Source organism: Phalacrocorax carbo, chromosome 7, assembly GCF_963921805.1.
Source record: "Phalacrocorax carbo chromosome 7, bPhaCar2.1, whole genome shotgun sequence".
Taxonomy (NCBI): domain Eukaryota; kingdom Metazoa; phylum Chordata; class Aves; order Suliformes; family Phalacrocoracidae; genus Phalacrocorax; species Phalacrocorax carbo.
Window position 1 is genome coordinate 3529241 of NC_087519.1, and position 18696 is coordinate 3547936.

Here is an 18696-nt window from a genome sequence, read left to right on the forward strand (position 1 = left end):
CAACCTCCTCCTGTCAATATTCAGTGAGATGGTATTGTCATGACCAGCTTGGCAAGTGCACCAAGTATTGATGATAGAAACAGACCACTGTGGTTGCTCGTGGAGGATCCTTTGCTCCTGGTGTTAGTATGTTCCCTGGTGAGTGTGCTCCTGGGCTGTGGCAGAACAGTCACCTGTGAAGTCCAGTTTCAAAAGCATTTCCTTCCAATGGTCATTTCTCCTCTCGTGGTATAGCAGAGTGGGACCTGAACCAGGCTGCCAGGTTTGGCGTGGGTGAGCTCTGCAGTCCAGTGCTGAGGTTTGTAACTGGCCCTTTTTCCTCTAGCATACTAACCAGAAGCTTGGATCCACATAGGTTCTGACTTTGGGGAAAAGAGCTGGGTGGTATTTAGGGGTATAGAAATATCATCACATGTTTTTAAAAAGCAAACACTTCTGCTATGGTGCAGAGTACGGAGCTGTCTGTTCATACTCCGCTGCAAGCAGGTTAAGTTGATTTTTAAGGGATTGAAGTTTGGGAAGATGATAATCACTGCTTACTGACCTGTGCTGGCGTGGGAAGCTGCAGTGCAGATCTGTGCTCTATTCCAGGATGCCTGAGCCAGCCAGCTGTCCCCTTGTGCTTCACCTTTCGAAGAGGAGTAGTATTTTCAGCAAAATGCCATTTTAATTGCTGTCTGAAGAAAATAGAAAATAGGACAGATACATGGGCTGTTTCCCTGAGTGATGAACAGGAATGCCTGGCGTGGAGCAGGAGTCCATGAAGAATCTGGAGGCGGGAGGAGAGCCCGTGTGTGCGGCCACAAGGGGCATGTGGGATGCCTGGCACACAGAGCCAACTGATTCCATGTGGCTGTGCCCACCCAGCCCTGCTGCGTAACGGGAGGGTCGGTACCGAAGGAGAGTAAGAGTAGGCACAGGCAGTGTTGGTGCCCATGAGCGCCCATGGTGCTGCACAAGAGCGGTCCGAGGCATGTTGATGTGTTGCTGCTGGCGGTGAATGTAAAGGAGGAGTCAAGGGGAAAGATGCAAAGAGAGAGCTGGAGCCATTGGTTAAGGGGACTGACTTACGACCTGCGTAAATTCCTTGTCTCCTCTGTTTCTACTTGTGCTTCTAAAGACCATGCATTTAAGGAAAGGCAGAAGAGTAAGGCTTCAGCCAGCAAAGTTTGAACATCTTTTGAAATAAGCTCTGCATCGTGTGCCTCAGCCTTTGCCTTAGCAGCCCTACCTCCCTGGAGGTGGTGTGTACAGACAGGCCGACTAAGCCCAGTGTGACATGCTGCCAGGAGCAGCTGCTACAAGGAGATCCCTTCAGAGAAATGTCTGGGTTGCTGCTTCTCCGTGGATGGGGGTTCTCACAACAGTGTTGTGGCTCTGAGTGTGCCTCCTGTCCTTGGCTCAGCTGAGTTTTCTGCAGGCTCAGACTGTTAACCCTCTCCTGTGTTTGGCCATGTCACCTTTTGCACATGTTTGCTGGTGACTTGCTCTGTGCTTTATTCCTCCTTATTTCATATAGCTTTTTCTGTACTGACTATCTTGGATGGAAGGCTTCCAGTGGCAGTGTGTTTCCAGAGCATCTGGGGCAGCCTTTCAGCTTTGTGTTCCCCTACTTCTAGTGAGTAAGTTTTGTAGCTTGCTGTGATCCTTGAAGAACTAATCTTTCCTAGGAGACATGAACAGGCAGAATTGCCCTTACAGGAGGGCATTTGGTGGCAGTCCCTGCATAGTGGCATTCCTCAGCTTGTTCCCTGGCCTGAGGGGCCGGGCAGCAAGGAATCTGCCAGGGCTGGGCTGGCTGACAAATCCAGAAGTTACTTTGCAGTGTGTGCGCGCTGGAAGCTTGATGATGTCTGCTGCTCAGGGTGGAAGCATCTGTGTGGGAAAACCCTAAATCCAGGGACTTGTAAGTAGCTCTGTGTTGGTGGTAGCTGCCCCTCCATCGTGGAGTACAGCACCTGGCTGTTGCGCTGGCTGCATAGCATGGTGTGAAGTGGGCATCTCTGCATCCTGTTGGGGTTTGGGTTTGCAGACTGGGACATTGTCCCCTGGATGTCCTAGTGAAGATGTCAGTGCTTGGGGCGGGGTCTGTTCTGTCCCATAACGGTGGTAGTGAACAGGCAGCAGATGGGTAGGATTCTTGTGTAGCCTTCTTGCCGTTGAAGGGACATAGCTGGCCAACAACAAGTTCTTGGTGGTCATTTGCAAACCAGCAGCGACGGCAAGTGAGACAAGTTCCCACCCCTGCGGGTTTGGGTGGGCACCGAATGAGCCCCATGTGTGGGCAGGGTTAGGCCCTTCCTTTCACGGGCACCTGCAGTTTCCGGCACACGCCTTAAAATAATTCCATCTCCCTGCATGTGTAATTTTGCGTGTCATTGCCCCTAATTGCATGCTTAACACACACTCTTTTAAAATGCAGCCCTTTTATCAGCAGTAGGTAGTAGCAGGTTTAATAGGGTGTTTGAATTCCTATAAAATTAATCTGTAGCCTTCTGCGATAGGAGACGGGCAGGGAGCCATGTGGTTCATATCCAGTGTTGATAAACTTGTTATAGAGGCAGGAAACATTTCTGATTGGAGCAGTGACAAAATAATTTGGAGCAGAGCCATAAAAAGAGTGGATGGTGATGGTTTGAGCACAGCAGAGATTGAAATTGCTGGTGTGTGGAAGCAGCGCTGCCAGCTAACATTGACTTAGTGTCTCTGGAGAACTCTAACGGCAAATGCATTTTATTAATGGCAATATTCTTTTAGGAAATGTTGAGCCTTGTTTCAGAGGTGGAGCTCTCCTACGAGTTTGTGGGTTTGGAAATTGGCCAGACCGAAACCTGTTCAGCTTAGCTTGCTGCCGGTCACTGCTCCGGCCTCCGGCTGCAGCAGGCAGGTTGCCTAAGGGCATCTTCTGGGCAGCTACCCGATGTAACTGTCCATTTGCAGCTTCCATATCCTTCCTCTTCTAGTGGGGAAAATGCATCCATGCATTCTCGTTCTGGATCCAGCTATATGGGATTAAACGCTCAGATGGCAGGTCACGTTTTTAGCCATTCTTTTTTTGGCTTTCCTTTGAAATGAGTCTCTGGGTACGTGAACGCCAGCAGCAGATGCTGCGTTTATGGGTACCCAGCTGGGCTCCAGCTCTTACTGCCAGTTCCCCCCAGGGTGTTGTAACCCATCCTACATCTCCTCTGAAGGAGTTTGCTGCTTTGCTGTCTAGATCTTGGGGCCTTGGCCTCTCCTGTGGAAAAAGCAAGTGTGGATAGAAGGGGTGGCTGCTGGGCACCGTTGGGAGTGGCAGAGATGGTGCAGGTTGTGTTTGCAGCCCCAAGGATGTGTGATGGAGGATATAGTGCACAAGTTTAACAGGAGGTGCTGGACACCTAATGGGGCTGAATTTCACCTATTATCTCCAGCCACACTCACGGAGAACTGTGCTTGCTTTGCTGTGTAAAACCGGGATGTGATTAACCAAGGAAAGGAACTCCCACTGCAACACTGTCTTTTCTTTGCAGGGAGGCTGTCGGAAGGGGATTCTCTGGAGCTGAGCTGTAGTGCCGGTCCTGCAAAAGTGATACTGGAGCCAAAGCAAGTCGTGGTTTTGGACTGTAACCTGGCCCCTGTTGAGCAGGTGATCAATATTACGTGGAAGAAGAATGGGTTTCCATTAGTGGAGCAGGAACATCTCCACGTGCTTCCGAATGGATCGCTCTTCATCTCATCCCAGGCTGTGGCAAAGGACAGTAAATATCCTGAGAGGGCTGGTGCTGAGGGTAATTACTCCTGCGTGTCTCACAGCTCCCTAGGGGCTGTCACCAGTCAAACGGCTGCAGTCAGATTTTCAAGTAAGTGTTGCGGGGTTTTTTTGTTGTTTTTCTTTTTTTCCCCTCCTGGTGTTTATACAGACCATCTGCCTCCCTGAGAGTTTGAGATGAAGCATCTATGAAGAGAAATTCTACTAATCATGTGTAGGTGGGATTTGGGATAGTCCACAAATAAGCAGTGGTGTCTTTCTGTTATCGCACTGATAACACCCTGTGTAACTCTCCCAGGTAAGTGCCGTCAGCCATGAATTAAAAACAGGACCCTTGTCACACTCCAAAAGACAGCACTTGTTTTTGCAGAGAACGCGATTCACAGCCCTGAGTGCAGCACCCTCTGCCTGGGGAGGTGGCTGTGGAGGTCTGGCTATGACAGCTCTGGCTCTCATGGCCAAGGCTATGATGGGCTTGTTGCCCCAGTAATGTAGCAGGAACATGTGCCGGGGGCGGGGGGTAGGTTGGGTATTATGAAAAGGTTCTTCCCCCAGAGGGTGGTGGAGCCCTGGAACAGGCTCCCCAGGGAGGCATCACGGCACCAAGCCTGACACTATTCAAGAAGCACTTGGACGAGGCCCTTGGAGACATGGTGTGAATCTGGGGTTGTCCTGTGCAGGGACAGGAGTTGGACTTGATGGTCCTTGCGCCTTCCGACTCACAGTGTTCTGTGATTCTCTGATTCTATAGAAAAGGAGCACTGCCCTGAATCTGTGAGCACTGGCTGAAGCTCCTGGGCCAGGTGATGGGGAAGTGGTTGGGGAAAAAGCACCCACCACCTTTCTTCTGCATGAGTCACCTCTGGATGGTGTGTGCAGGAATGCGCCCACGTTACTTGTGTGGGGACAGCTGGAAGGACTGGCTGTGTTTGGGACGGGGCTGCTTACACTGGTGTGCTGTATGCTCCCACCTCAACTGTGCTGAGCTCTTTATCCTGTCCACACCCCAGAGGTAGCAGTGGGTGGCCTGTAATTCTGTCCAGAGCAGGATCTACCCTGAGTGAAGAGTGTGGATACACTGATAAAAAAAGTTAATCACTGAGAGATGGACAGGTGAATGTGGGTGGTCGCTTGTGCGGCAAAAGACACTGGAAACAAGCCAGGCTGTACTCAGGTGGTCCAAGTTCCCCTTTGTCCCTGCTCTCAGTAGCTGCCTTAGATCTTAACAGGCTTCTAGGGGCACCTACTGCTCTCCCCGTTTGGAATGTCTGGTGACTTTGGCAGCTTTAGTGTGTCTGAATATGGTCTTATGAAAATGATAAAGACTGTGAACGTAGCTGGGAACTGATGCACCGAGGGAGGCCTTGGGATCTTTCATGTTCTGTGCTGTGAGGTCCTGATGGACAGGATGTTGGATGTCTCCCCTTCTGATGGCTTTTGTTTGTGAAAGCTTAGCTCTGCCTTCAGCACAGTGAGTAGTGGAAGAGCAGGAGCGTAATTTTTGGCAAATCGACTTATCTGAGGAGGGCCCAGGCTGGTGACTGCAGTGAGCAGGGGTGTCGAGGCTCTCTGTGTTCTTGGTGGAGTTGAGGGAGGTACCAGGGTCCCGGTGGGAACAGATGCACTGAATGTCAGTTCCCAAACATGCCTTCTTAAAGCACAGTGCTGCTGATTTCAGTGTGGGAGGAAAGCGGGTAAGCCAAAACAGTTCTACAATGCTTCAGTACCAGTGAGTGTGTCCCCAGCACGGAAGGGTGTGTCCAGCACCCCCCTTTTCAACTGCATTATGCAGCGGGAGAGAGCAGTGTGCTTGGGGATTCTGGATAAGGAAATCTTTGTGCATCAGCATGTTCTGAAATGCCTATAAAGAGAACCTCCCCTCCCAAAGAGCTCAAACTAGACCGTGGCATTGGACTTGTGCTCCCAGACAACCTTCTATCATCATCTCTTTCTGTGTCTGACAAACCTCGCCAGGCTCCCACGGCTGGGCAGGACAGAGCTCCTGGCCCCACGGCTGCCTCTCCTCTCTGATGCAGGTTACTGGGCTAGTCTTGTCCTTGAATTTCTGACTGTGCATTTGAGTAGGGTTGGCAGTGTCAGAACTGCAGAAGGGGTAATTTGAACAGAAATGGGCAGGCAGGGCAGGGTAACCTTCTCTGACACCTTTTTGCTAATCTGAAGGTTCCCCTCCTGCAGTCCCATTTCTTGGTGCTGAGCCTGAAGAGCTAGGCCTGGTGCAAATCAAGAGTTGATCAAATACTTTTCCAGACTGCCGTGCTGTGACGGGGTGGTCTGGCCTTGCAAGGACTTGCAAAAGCTCTTTTGTAAGGAACTGAGAGCAGGTTCAACTGGAAAGCTGCCGGGGGGAGGTCATAGCCCTGAGTAGAAAGGATGGCAGCTCTGGGAATAGTCTCTAAGTCTCACACACTGGATTTGGCTGTGCACGTCAGCTCAGCTGCCTCCAGGTCACCGTTGCTCTCTTCTGGGTTCCCTGGTGAATAGTCAGCGCAGTTTGGGAAGGAGCATTGAGGGGACTTGGGGAGTTTGATGCTGAGCAAGGAGTGGCAAGAGGAGGGCAGAGTCAAGCAGCTGTAGCTCCCTCAGTAGCTGGTGAATGCAGTAGGTGCCACTGGGTTTGCTCAGATGTTCCTCCAGGCAGGTTTACCCCATCTCAGCATGGTGCAAATCTCTGAACTCTAAGGAGAATTCCAGACAATGAAGAGCAGCTTGGAGGCTGGGACAGACGGCTGTCTACGTGACAAAGAGTCTGTGGCTCCACTTGGTGTTGGGACTGTCTTATGAGGTGAATATCTCCTTATAATGAAAGAGGTGAAAGAAAGGGCTCTTCAGGCTGTTTTTCGTTTCGGTCTCTGAGAACAACACTCCAAGATCTGAACTGCTGAATCTTTGTGCAGAGTTGAAGAATAAAATTCCTTTGTATTCAGGAATGGCTCCTGGACCTATTTTAAGTCTGTGAGTGCCAATAAATGATTCCTTGACCTACCAAATAAGTGAGGTTAGAAAATAATGCAAATACAGTAACGCTTCTCTCTGGTACAGTGACTTATGTAAATGTTGATGAATGCATTTGCACAGAGCACCATCAGGGCCAAGGTGCTTTTGTACTTGCTTAGAGCTGTGGTAGGTGAAGATGCAGAGTGGATGCCCTAACACCCACTTTACACTGTGATGTATTTAGCCTCTGGTATCCCCAGGCAGCGTGGTCCAAGTCTGGCCAAGCATGTGTTTCGGTCTGTGAGCATTGCTGTAGAAACCAGCTCTCCTGATGGCAGGTGAAGCTTTTGCCAATCAGGAGAAAATCTTTGACTTTTGCAACATTTTCTCCTTTTCTGCTCAGAAAATGTTCAGCATGCGGCACCCATAGATTACTGGTGACCCATCCTTCCTGCTCCCTTCTTTCAGTGATTTGTAATGCCAGATAAATAGCTGGTTTGAGTATTTCATTAAGTGAAGGGACCCCTGAGGGCTCTGAAGATGGAGTCAGGGATCCTGCATGCAGATACTGTCAGGGGAGATGGGATAACTGGAGTAGAAGAAGCAGCATTAATCCGGGAGGATTTATTTGGCTGCTCCTGCCCCAATGCCAGCCACGCTGAATTAGGGTATGTTTCCTTTTAGAGATGACTTGTGCTGAAGTTTGCACTATGCCTCTTGCCTGGTGGCAGTGGTTTGTGCCTCTGTTATGCACCTGGGTTTATTGTATGGTGTCTCATGAGTGAGAAGAGTGGAAACATCTCAAAACCGAGAGACTCACTTAAATTGCCCTTCCCTCCTCCTGGATTTATCCAGAGGAGCATATGTAGGTGACACACCTCTCCACCCCATTCTAGGTTTCTCCCAGAAACAGGGAATTTCAGGTGAACTCTCTCCTTGTGCGTACTCATGTGTCTCCCGTTATTACCATCTGCACGGGGAAAGTGCTGCTTCTGTGGCTCACACACGCACCTGACACATTCGTTTCTGAATGGAGAGCAGCGAGGGAATCGATTAATGAAATGCATCTCTCCCTTTGATTTGTTTTGTGGGTTGGGCAGAAGCACTTGCTACATTAGCATTCAGCTGGTGAAAATGAGGATTGTAAAGGCCTTTCCCCCCCCCTCCCCCTGAATACAGTAGTCTATCCAAAGCTGTTTACATGTAGATGGAGTTACTCTTTGTGCTGATGGCCCCAGGCACTGCTGATCAGTACAGGGCAGTAGAACAAAAAGTCTTCAGCAGGTGGGATATATTAACCCTGCCGTCAGCCTGTGCTTCTGAGAAGCAGTTCATTTCCTTCCCTGAGCTGGGGATCCATCCACAGTCCACCATACACACACCCCACCATCCACATCCCATGGCAGTGGTGGCTGTGGCAAACGAGGAGGGGCGAGGCTGTGATGGCTCTTGGTGTGAGCGTGCCTGTTGCGTGAACAGCTGCTCAGGCTGATGAATTAGGTTTGCAGGTTTCTCAGAGCCCTGTGTGCTCCCACGTGGAAATATCAGGGGCGTTATTTTAGTTGTGGGAAGGTGTAGCTTTCTACCTGTTAATAACTACATTTGTGAAGATTTGTTAAAGCTGTTAATTTAGCTTAAACATTTTGTGCGAGGGAGGTTCTAGAAAATTACAGTAATTGTGACTGTCAGATGAAGACATTTGTTGTGCCTGGAGGGAATGGGCCTGCGTTGCGTGGCTGCTGGCAGGGAGCGCAGGAGAGGTTTGGTGTTTTGCTGCACCTGGAGGGACAGGCCACAGCAGGAATCCACACACACGGGCTCTCATGAGCCGTTCTCCGCAAGGAGAGTGTCTCTTTTCCGTGACACGCAATGTGTCTGGGATTTGAGGAAAAGCAGACTGGGATTTACTCTTACTTTAGAGATTTAGGGATTTTTCTGCTGTTTATTTTGTGGATTAGGCACATAGGTGAGCGAAGGCTTGTGACTGTAGGCAGAGCCAGGCTGGGCAGGGAAACCTCTAGCAGATGAATGCACAGGCTCTGGACTGTCTGCAGATGCAAGCTTCACTGCTGTTTAGAGTAGGTGGGGAACTGGCATTGGCAAGGAGGCAGGAGCAAGCCCTGTACAGGTTAGCTGGGCAGCACAGGTCCTGTGCTGCCATATGGCCCTGCAGACCGAGCTCTGTTCTGGCTCTGCCTCCACTGCGCTCTTGGGCCGTGGCAAATGGCTTTGCTGACTTTCCGTGCATGTTTCCCTTCCATCCCCACCCCTCTGGCCTGTTCAGAGGTGAGCTGTTCAGAGACAGGGTCGTCTGGGCGGTATATGTGATCTCAGTAGGGGCTGTAGTTGCCCCCGTCTTAGAAATACCTACTAATAATCGTAAAAGATACAAAAGGGACGAGCACACGGAGAGTGGGGACAAAGCGCTGTGGGAGAGAGCAGCAAGCCCGTTTCAGAAGGCTGAATTCCTTGCATAGACTGCATTTTCTGCCTGGGGTGTAGTGTTGCTGGCTGGCAGTCTTTCCAAGCTCACGGCCTCCTGCACAGATCAGGCTGCTGGGAGAGGGGGAGGGTGCTGCGTTTCACCATACTGCAGTCACCCCTGGGCTTGGGGCTAAAAGCCTTGGCACATACGGCTTGGCTGCAGCTGGGTTTAACATGTCAGCGGGGAGGGAGCTGCATGCTCCATTCCTGAAGGTGCAGAGCCTGGTGCTTTGGCATGTTGCTGAGGGCAATTTGTTGTAATGCTCTTCACCTTCTCACCTGCAATGGGTAATTTTTACTGAGTGGCCTATTAAGGTGTTAAGGGTAATAAGTGCAGCAGGACTGGGAAGTGTTTTGTGGCTTGAGATGGATTTGCAAGCTAAACCCTAGCTGAGGAGTTAAAAATAATGTTGAGTATGTATCTGTCATTTTTGTTTCCCTTTTCCCCTCAAGCATCTTCTTTACCTGCCTCCCAACGTGAAAACCTCTCACTTCACAGCACTTCTGCAGTAGTCCCTTCCACCAGAACGTGTTTCTGAGAGGAGAACGGCCCCTCCTAAGGATCCCTGTGGCCCTAGGGGTGAGCAGTGTGTTGGAGCCTGTCTTGTGCTCACTGTGACCTGCACGCACATCTGTGCAGTGCGTCAGAGTAGCAGGAGCTGCTTTCCAGTCCTCTCCTTCCACAGCAGGCTTGCCTTGCTCTGGCTGATTCTCTGCTTTCCTCCCAGTGCCAGCTGTTTGCAGCACAGCTCTGAGCGTAGGTTAGGTCACACTGTAGGTGCTGGACATCGTCTGCTTCCTCCATTCCACCCTGGTACCCCTTGGGGTGAGACAGGAGGAACACAGGGATCACAGTATGATGTGGTCTTGGTACCAAGCTGTTGCAGAGGATCCTTGTGGAGCAGCGATGAGCCTGGCCAGCAAGTCTGTCTCTGGCTGAGCCTCGCTGGTGCTAATATCCAGGGTTCTCGTTTGGTCCTGTATCAAAGAAACCTTTTCACCATTCTTATCTTTTTTGGTGTTTTTTGCTTTCTGTGCATGAAAGATCTCTGTTCGTGTTCCCTGTCCTCTCCATCACTGGGGAAGCTGCATGCTGCTGCTTCAGAGCTTGCAGAGGTGATTTTTTTCAGCCTGTCGGCAGTGATTCCCCCTATCCCTATCCTGAGCCTGTAAAAGGAAGATGACTGACTGAGGTGCTCATCCTCTGAAACCCACCCCAAGAGTTATCACAGGAAAGCACTAACAGACAAAACAAGGTTGCTCTGCAGTGCCAGGGTTGAAACTTGGGCACCCACTGAGCTCTCAGCCTTTGCTGTCTCTACCAGGGAGCTGTGGCTCTGCTTGGGAAGCCTGGCTGTTCCCGCCTGCCGCTCAGGGCGGGAGGGACGCTGCGCTCCCTAATCAGGGTTGCTGTTTAGTCACGCTCCTCCACATCCTAATGAGAAATCTGTCACGGATGCATTTCTTGGCTCTTCGCTTTTGAAGAGCTGTTCCAGAGCCTGGCACAGCAGGCAGATGGGGCTGGGTGGAGCTGAAGGGCAGGATCTGGTTCTCAGGCCATGTCAAGGTTGCAGATGCAGGTTTGGCAGGTGAAGAAGAACAACAGTCAGCAGCCCCTTGCTTTGGGGCAGGTTACTGTCTGGGGAACCCTAGGGAACCCAGGAAGCACCACCACCTTTTGTACCCCTTTGCACTTCATGCCAAAACATGCAGAGGTACACTTGGCTCACTGAATGTCCTGCATCTCTTACTAAACTGTACCAAATATACATGCTGTGGCCGTGAGGGAGAGCAAAGAGAGCAGGAAGCTGCCCGCTGGGATTTACGGAGCCTTTTCACCGCCCTTAGTGACAGTGGCATTGCTGGTCATGCACACCATGTGGTACACTTAGGTTCTAAAGCTGCTGTAAACTCTGGGGCCTCATTGTATCAGCTTATATGATGCCACTTAATAATGAACAGAAGAGAGACAGGTGACGTGACATGAAGCAGAGGGAACGGAGATGCCTACAGATTTCATCTTTTTAGAAGGATTCCTGCCTCCCATCGTGACCTTTCCGGGTACATGACCCTTCAGAACCCACCAAAGTATTCTCATTTACACTTGTAGGATGAAAGGAGAATAACGGGAAGGAGCATTAAGAATATCTGCTGCCAGGAGAAGGTTGTTTTGATGGTGCCATCCTGAGCATGTGGTGGCATTTGGTGGATTTTCTTTTAAACTCTTGGGTTCAGCAAGTTTTATTAAAATGAGCTTAAAAGATCTTGCAATCTGTAGAAATGTCTCTGTGTTAAAGTGGTCTACAGTGTATATTTGAAAATACTAAAGCAGTTGGCTGAATTGGAGCCTTACATATTCATGTCTTTTTCAAAATTTTCCAGGAAAATATTTTTCATTGCCATTTGTGTTGAATTGAAAAACTAGGTTTGGTGGACAGCTGGTGGGAGAAATCAGTCTGTAGCTGCTGCGGAGAGCAATGAGTTGCTTTAAACATGTGATAACTATTTAAATTAAAGAAAAACACTAATGACAGCTGAGAATACGCCGAGGCTAAAATGGGTCATGTAAAAGCATTTAATTTTCAAAACTGTACATACTTTCTGAAGCTAACACTGCAATAAAGTGTGTACGTCTGTGCATGTATGGTTGTGTGTTTGTGTGTGATCCAAAGAAAACTTCAGTTTTGGAGTCCTATAAAATCCAAAGCAATGCTGGATGTTCTTGGGAAGTGATGGTGGGTCAAGCACATAATTGTGTTGGAGGACCAGAAGGTCGCTTAGGGTCCTTATAAGCACAGCGCGCTGCTTGGGCAGGAATCAAGCCTGCTTTCTGGCAGAAATTTATGTTTATTGTGACACATTCAGGATTTCTGACACTTGTGTTATAGCATTGCTGGATGAATTTGTACTGCAGGGTGGTTTTAACAGCAAAGGTGGTTTAACAGTCTTATTGAAAGCAGGAGCCGGTTATTCTGGTGGAGAAGAATACAAGCTTTCTGCCCCCATCGAGGAGCCTGCATGCATATTCAAAACTCTGCTGTGTGACTGAGATGCCTTTGGGTTATAGTATTGATAGGACAGAAGCTGACAGCCCCAGGGAGAGAGTTTCTGCTCCACTGAAGTTAGCGGGGTCTTGCTGCGTGCGTGGAAGGGGAAGATGAGGCAGCTGTGTATCAACGATAGGAAGGGTGTGGTCCAAGAGCAATCACAACCGTCAGTCCTTTGTCTCCGAAGCAAGTTTAGCTCTAGTATAGAAAGAAGCATGTAGACAGCGGTAAGCCTTGGAAATAAGTGTCCTAACATACGAAATCATCCTCCTCTCAGCAAGGTGGCTGCGTCTATTCCCTTGGCTGCGTCTCATCTGCTTGAGTAGGATGAAGTTGGTTTCTGTAGGCAAAGCTGTTCACTCTGGAGAAGGAGAATCATAACTCATAGAGTCTCTTGTGCTAGTCTCCAGCATTGCCAGCGTGTGGGCAGTTGTTTTCTGTAAGTAACTTGACATCTGGCTTTGTTCTTCTTCTTGCCTTGTTTTAATTTCCTGTGGCTGCGGGAGTGCTACAAGGCAAGGGGAAACGCTTGTCTCTCTGGGTTGTGGCACTTCCCCTCTTCTTTTTCTCATTCTATGTGTCCTTCCCAAATGGAGCAAGTGAACAGACAAGGAAGCAATTTAGGGGGGCAACGGCTGAAACCTGGTAATGGCCTGTCTTTTCTCTCACATTGTTGCCTTAAAGGACAAAATGAGGCAAGAAGCAAATTTGCACATTGAAGCCTTTCAGTTACTGTTATTAGGACTGCTGCGGTTCTGTAGGGCATGGGAAAGTAAGGAATTACATTTCAGGCTATCTTTGGGAGAGAAAGGCCTTCCTCTTAACTCATGCATCGTAACAGGTTTGTACTTCTCAGCAGAAACACTGACTTACTAACTTTCCTTCCCTTCTTCTTTCCCCAGCATTATCACGCTTTTTCCAACAGCCGGAGTCGCAGACAGTGGAAGAAAATGGCATGGCCCGGTTTGAGTGTCGGATCGAAGGACTGCCCTCCCCTGTCATCACGTGGGAGAAGGACCATGAAGCTGTTCCAGCAGAACCCAGGTGATGCCCTGATTGCTTTCCTGGGTTAGCTTGAAAAAACACAAAACAAGACTTGACTGTTTAGGGTGTGGAAATCCTTCATAAAAAGGTAGAATGAAGGGAGTGATGATAGTCCAGGTTTGGACCTGATAATTACCAAGTGATGTAAGGGGAGGTGCTCAAGGGGCCCGTGCAAACAGGTCTATAAAACTCCAACATAAAATTAACTTCTCCCCAGACATCCAACCCACCGAAAAAAGAAAAGAACCAAGCCCTTTTTATTACTGATGCCTATTTCTTTGAGGTTCTGGAGCATGGCCAGAGAAGGGCAAGGAAGCTGATGAAGGGTCTGGAGCACAAGTCCTTTGAGGAGCAGCTGAGGGAGCTGGGGGTGTTTAGTCTGGAGAAAAGGGGGCTGAGGGGAGACCTATTGCTCTCTACAACCACCTGAAAGGAGGCTGCAGTGAGGTGGGGGTTGGTCTCTCCTCCCAGGCAAGAAGCAAGAGGACAAGAGGAAATGGCCTCAGGTTGCACCAGGGGAGGTTTAGGTTGGATATTAGGAAAAAATTCTTCACCAAAAGGGTTGTCAAGCACTGGAACAGGCTGCCCAGGGAAGTGGTGGAGTCACCATCCCTGGAGGTATTTAAAAGACATGTAGACATAGAGCTTAGGGACATGGTTTAGTGGTGGACTTGGCAGTGTTAGGTTAGGGGTTGGACTCGATCTTACAGGTCTTTCCCAACCAAAACGATCCTGTGATTCTGGAACCTTTGCCATGATGGACCAAGTGCTCACTCTATGAAAGATAGTTTCAAGGAAACGAAATTGGCTAGAAATTGGCTGATAAAAACAAAGTGATTTAGGCTCGAGCCTCAGTCCTCCAGTGACCTGGAAGGTCTGTATGCAAAGATTCACCATTTCAGTACAGTTTACATCAGATATTTATTTACTCCCAATCCAGAGTGTTGGAGGGAAGCCGAGAAGAATGTGCAAAAGTGAATAGCAAAGCTTGAAATTGTGCTAGTTCGTACAGCAGAGAACCTGCACCCTGCAAAGGCCTGTGTGTGTATGGAACAGGGCACAGCAGGCTCAGCGTGGGCTGCCTTTGACTTGTCCTCTTGCGTGAAGTTAAGGGAGGTAGATGTCTTGGTGCGGGGATTGGGGCCTGGCGTGAGGAATATTTCCCCAGCTGACGGTGGGGGTACAGCGCTGGGTCTACTGGGCATGTGCAACTGAACTCCATGATGTGGTTTTTCTCATTTTTGTTGTGGTTTTAGAGACAGTTGTCTTCTCCGCTGTTTTCCCACACAGATTTGTCTCAGGGTTAATGATTCTTCTAGAGCACCGTGTGTGCTCAGTAACCTAGGAGGTCTTTCTCTTTGTTTTGTTCCCATGTTTAGAGGTCATCTAGTAAAAGACCGTGAATTTTCTTTTTTTGGGGGGAAAGGGTGAGAATCCTGCATGATACCTTTTCCCTAATGATGGTCAGTTATAGGAATGAGAAGAGGATAAACCATAAGTTGGCTGTTAGTTGGTCTGTAGATGTCACTCCTGCAGGGATCAGTGACTGCGTTGTCCTTTAGTTCTTAAAAACTCATTTTCTGTTCTGCAGAAGGAGCTGCTTCCCTCTCAGGGAAGTTAAGCCAAGAGGCAGGAGGAGAGGAAGGAAAGAGGGGTGGAGTAAGGTTTAGGAATAATTTTGCAGCAATGACGGTTTCTGTAAGAATAACTGCTTATATCCTTGAGTCTGAAGTGTGGCATCCAAAGGTTTATAGGAGGCTGTTCTTTTGTAATGAGAAGAAAATTAATTAATGAAAAAAGAAAGAAAAAAAAAAACCAAAAAAGAAGGGATTACAGAGGGAAGTGTGCCATAGATAGGGCAATGGCTTTTTAATGAGACAGCTCGATGGATGTTGTGAAATTACTTGCTCGGAGATTGCTTTCAACACGGCAGCCTGAAAATTGTTTTCCTTGTAAACGCCAGACCATAATCTCTGGCTGCAGATCTTGCTTTTTAAATCATGTTTTAGCTAATATGCTTTTTCAGAAGGATTTGCTTTTTTGTTGTTGTCTAGTTGTTGTTGGATTTAATATTACCGGCTTTCGAAGGAATTAAATGAATTCCAGGAAACACTGGCTGCCAACCAGAGCCCTGTTATCCTTACCCCATCGTGCCTAAGGACCAGATCTCAGGCCAGCCTCTGATTACTGTGGACTCCCTCCTGTGCACACATCTGATGAGCCTGTGAAAATGCAATCATTTGGATAGGTAGGCGTCAGGATGATGATTTCGTATTCCAGAAGAGCAAGGTTAGGTGTATGTACAAAATCAGGCTCTGGGGCTATAGATACAACCCTTGAGATAATGCTACTACATCAGTGTTTATGATTTATTTTAAAAGGGATAGAATAGTCATGGCAAGCTGATATTGCTTTTTTCCTCTCCTTTTTCTTTTTTTTTTTCCTTTTTTATCCTTTTTTTATGTTGATCTTGCCTTTGGGCACTCTCTTTGGCCTTTGCCCTTGGGTGCAGGTTCTAGCATGGTGCCACCTCGAAGGTGCTGAAGGCTGAGATGAAAAAATATAAACAACCCAAAGGGTAGAGAGGTAGAGAAGGGCTTATTGATGTTTTCAGAGTATCTTCCTTGCCCTGCTGAAGTTCAGGACAAAAATCTAACTTTCATACATGAGTAAGGCACAGAAGTATTTTGCAATTCTGGCTCTGAAATACTTCTTAAAAACATGGTCTAAAATCTGCAGCAGCTGCTGAGAGGTGGTTTACAGGATTTCTCTAGGCTGCAGTTGCTTTGGGGTGTGTGCTGCGTCTCTTGGCATAACCTCTTCGCTGTTTTAGGTGCTGGCTGGGTTTCACACCAGGCTCCAAATTGTTGTGTATTTTCTGTAGAGCCAAGATGAGTACTTGCTAGGAACTGGAGGTCTTTGGAGGTCTGCACATAAACACACACCCTGCAGATCACATGGACTGCAATCACAATATCACAGCTGAGTGAGGGTTTTATCTGTGTGGAGAGTTTAATTCTGTCATGTGTCAAGAGTGCCTTTGTATGGTTCACGTTCACGTACAGGGCTCTTGAGCTGTGAGCAAAAGGGCTTGCAGGCTTTGAGCCTGCAACAAAGCTGCAGGTTCCTAGCTTGTCCCAAGGACTGGTGCTTTAGTCTATTTAGTATACCTTCAAAAGGCTGCGAGGAAGGGTTTGCCAGCAGTTTACTGGGATGAAAGTAAGAAAGGGAATTGGACTGTTAATGCTGGAATATTCTCCGCTATACACACAGCGTAGTGCACTGAGCTGTAGGGTTGCAAGGTTTGGACACAAGGCAGCGGCGCTTGATTTCAGTTCTTGAGCAGCAAGAACTGGAGCCGTCAGCCCCTGTGTGCTCCCGTCTCTGCCCCTGCTCTCATGTATGAGTCTGCTTGAGGGGGAGCAGAGGGGAACAGCTACATATTTATGCCCTGTTGCTCTTGCAGCTTGCTGTCTTCTGTGCCCATGGTAGTTGGACCCTGGTCTGAGCATGCTGCCCTGTAACCAGCTACCTGCTGCAAGCTGGGGGCTTGCTTTTCGCCCCTGTTCAAGGCAGCCTCTTGTGAGAACCTGGCACTATAACTGTCAGTGGCAAAACTGAGACTCCTGAAGTTCCAGCATTTCTGTTTCTCCCAGGGCCTTTGTCTATCAGTCCTTTTTGTCTTTTGTTTTCTCCTTAATCCATAGTGAAGGTGAGCACACAAGAAGGTCTGCCCTTTATGTGGAAGAAAAGCTAGTGCTAACTGTCTGTTCTGAATCATCAGGCAAACTTAGGTTTCTTGCAGAGAGCCTGGGGATGGAGCAAAATGCCCTTGCAGGCTGCCTGGAGGCTTCTAGTTTAGGGCTGCTGAGGGCCTGAAGGGCTGGAGACTTTGTGAGCGACTGGGAAAAATTGTGGGTAGAGAAATCCTGCCCTTCTTCCCTCCTTGCTTACCTGGGAGAGCAATGCTCACCTCTGTCATGCTTTTCCAACAGCACGTGCTGCATTAAGTAAATCTTCCTACTGCTGGCCTCACCAAAGGGACCATCTTGAGCTACGTGTTGATCGAGTCTCCCTGCTCACTCCCCCTTCACTCCACCTCCTGCTCTCTTTAGAAACACAGTGGCTTGTTTTCTGCCCTTGAGAGGAGCTGAACGTGTTGGCTGAGCATGACTGTGGACACGGTCCTGAGCAACCTGGTCTAGCTGGCCCTGCTCTGGGAGGGAGAAAACCATAGGCAATTTTCAGAGGTCCTTCCTAGCCTCAGTGAATCTGTGATACGTAATTGGAGTGTCTTTTTGTGGCTGGGAGATGCCTCGCCTAGTGTTTGAAATATGTTGATATTAATTACAGACTCAAATAGCAGATGCACGACAAAAATAAATATTATCGCAGTGGGAGGCTTTCCCTCCGCAGAGCTGAGAGGATGCAAATATTTGTTGTCTTTCTCCTGGGTCCTGATGAGGCATCCTGATGAGGGCTTTCTGGGTACCACCTCCTCGGAGGTCTCTGGAGCTTGATCCTGAGAAAAGTATCTTTGTAAGGAGCAGGAGCATGGCTTTAGGGATGTGGGGCAGTTGCCCTTCTGTACATGGGAAGCTTCAGCAAGTCTGTGTCCATGAATTGGGCTGTAGGATTGTGCTGTTAGAGACAGTATGGTCACTGGAGGAGCTATGTTAGCTCTTCTCTTTATTCATCAGCTGTGAAGACGACAAGAAGTGATGAGCTCAGATGGCAGCAGCTGAGGTCTAGGATAGATGCTAGGCTTGCAGCGGGGATATTTATCTCTGGAACAGACTGCTTAGGGCAGGGGAGGTATTTTCATCACTGGAGATTTAGGATAAATGTTTGCAGGAGCAGGCATGCTGTTGGTGACCATGGCTTGAACACAGATGGGTGATCACTTAAGGTCCTCCTGACCCTTGCGCACGGCACTCCAGCTGTCTCCGCACCTTGAGAACCACAGTTTTACTTATCAGGTATACGTATGAGGATCTCTGTGGACGGAAGGGTTGGCATTCATGGTTGTGACTTGTCTTTGTGCTGTTCCCGTGGAATAGCTGCTACGCCTCCCCTTAGCAATTGCCTTTGAATGTGTCCTCTTCGTAATGAAGACTGATAACCCAGAGCTGCCTGTCAGAGCTCTGCAGCTCTGTTTATAGAGGCTTGCAATTAAAAATGGATCTCATATATAATTAAAAAGGATCACGTAGGCTTTGCGCCTTGCATTCAAGAATAAAGAGGCTGCCATCTAGGAATCCAGGCAGAAAATGGAGATGCTGACAGCCAGCTCCTACTTTTATGCTAATTGCTAATCATCTGCTTTGTTCAGTATAATGCAGCAAGGATTGTGTTCATGTTGTGAGCCATGTAGCCATTTTGCTCGGTGGAAGTGTTGCCCAGTAGCTCCCCATG

At 48.7% G+C, this 18696-nt stretch overlaps 1 protein-coding gene across 3 annotated transcripts in view; it reads left to right on the top strand.

The window, feature by feature from the left end:
* IGDCC4 (immunoglobulin superfamily DCC subclass member 4) overlaps positions 1 to 18696 on the top strand; it is a 97267-nt gene that overhangs the window by 30571 nt on the left and 48000 nt on the right. For 2 of the 3 annotated variants that reach the window (XM_064456081.1, XM_064456080.1), the window contains exons 2-3: positions 3513 to 3842; positions 13140 to 13281. In XM_064456081.1, coding sequence (XP_064312151.1) covers positions 3513 to 3842; positions 13140 to 13281 — 472 coding nt within the window. Of the gene's footprint in view, positions 1 to 3512; positions 3843 to 13139; positions 13282 to 18696 lie in introns of those variants that run through there. The other variant, XM_064456082.1, reaches the window with a different exon arrangement.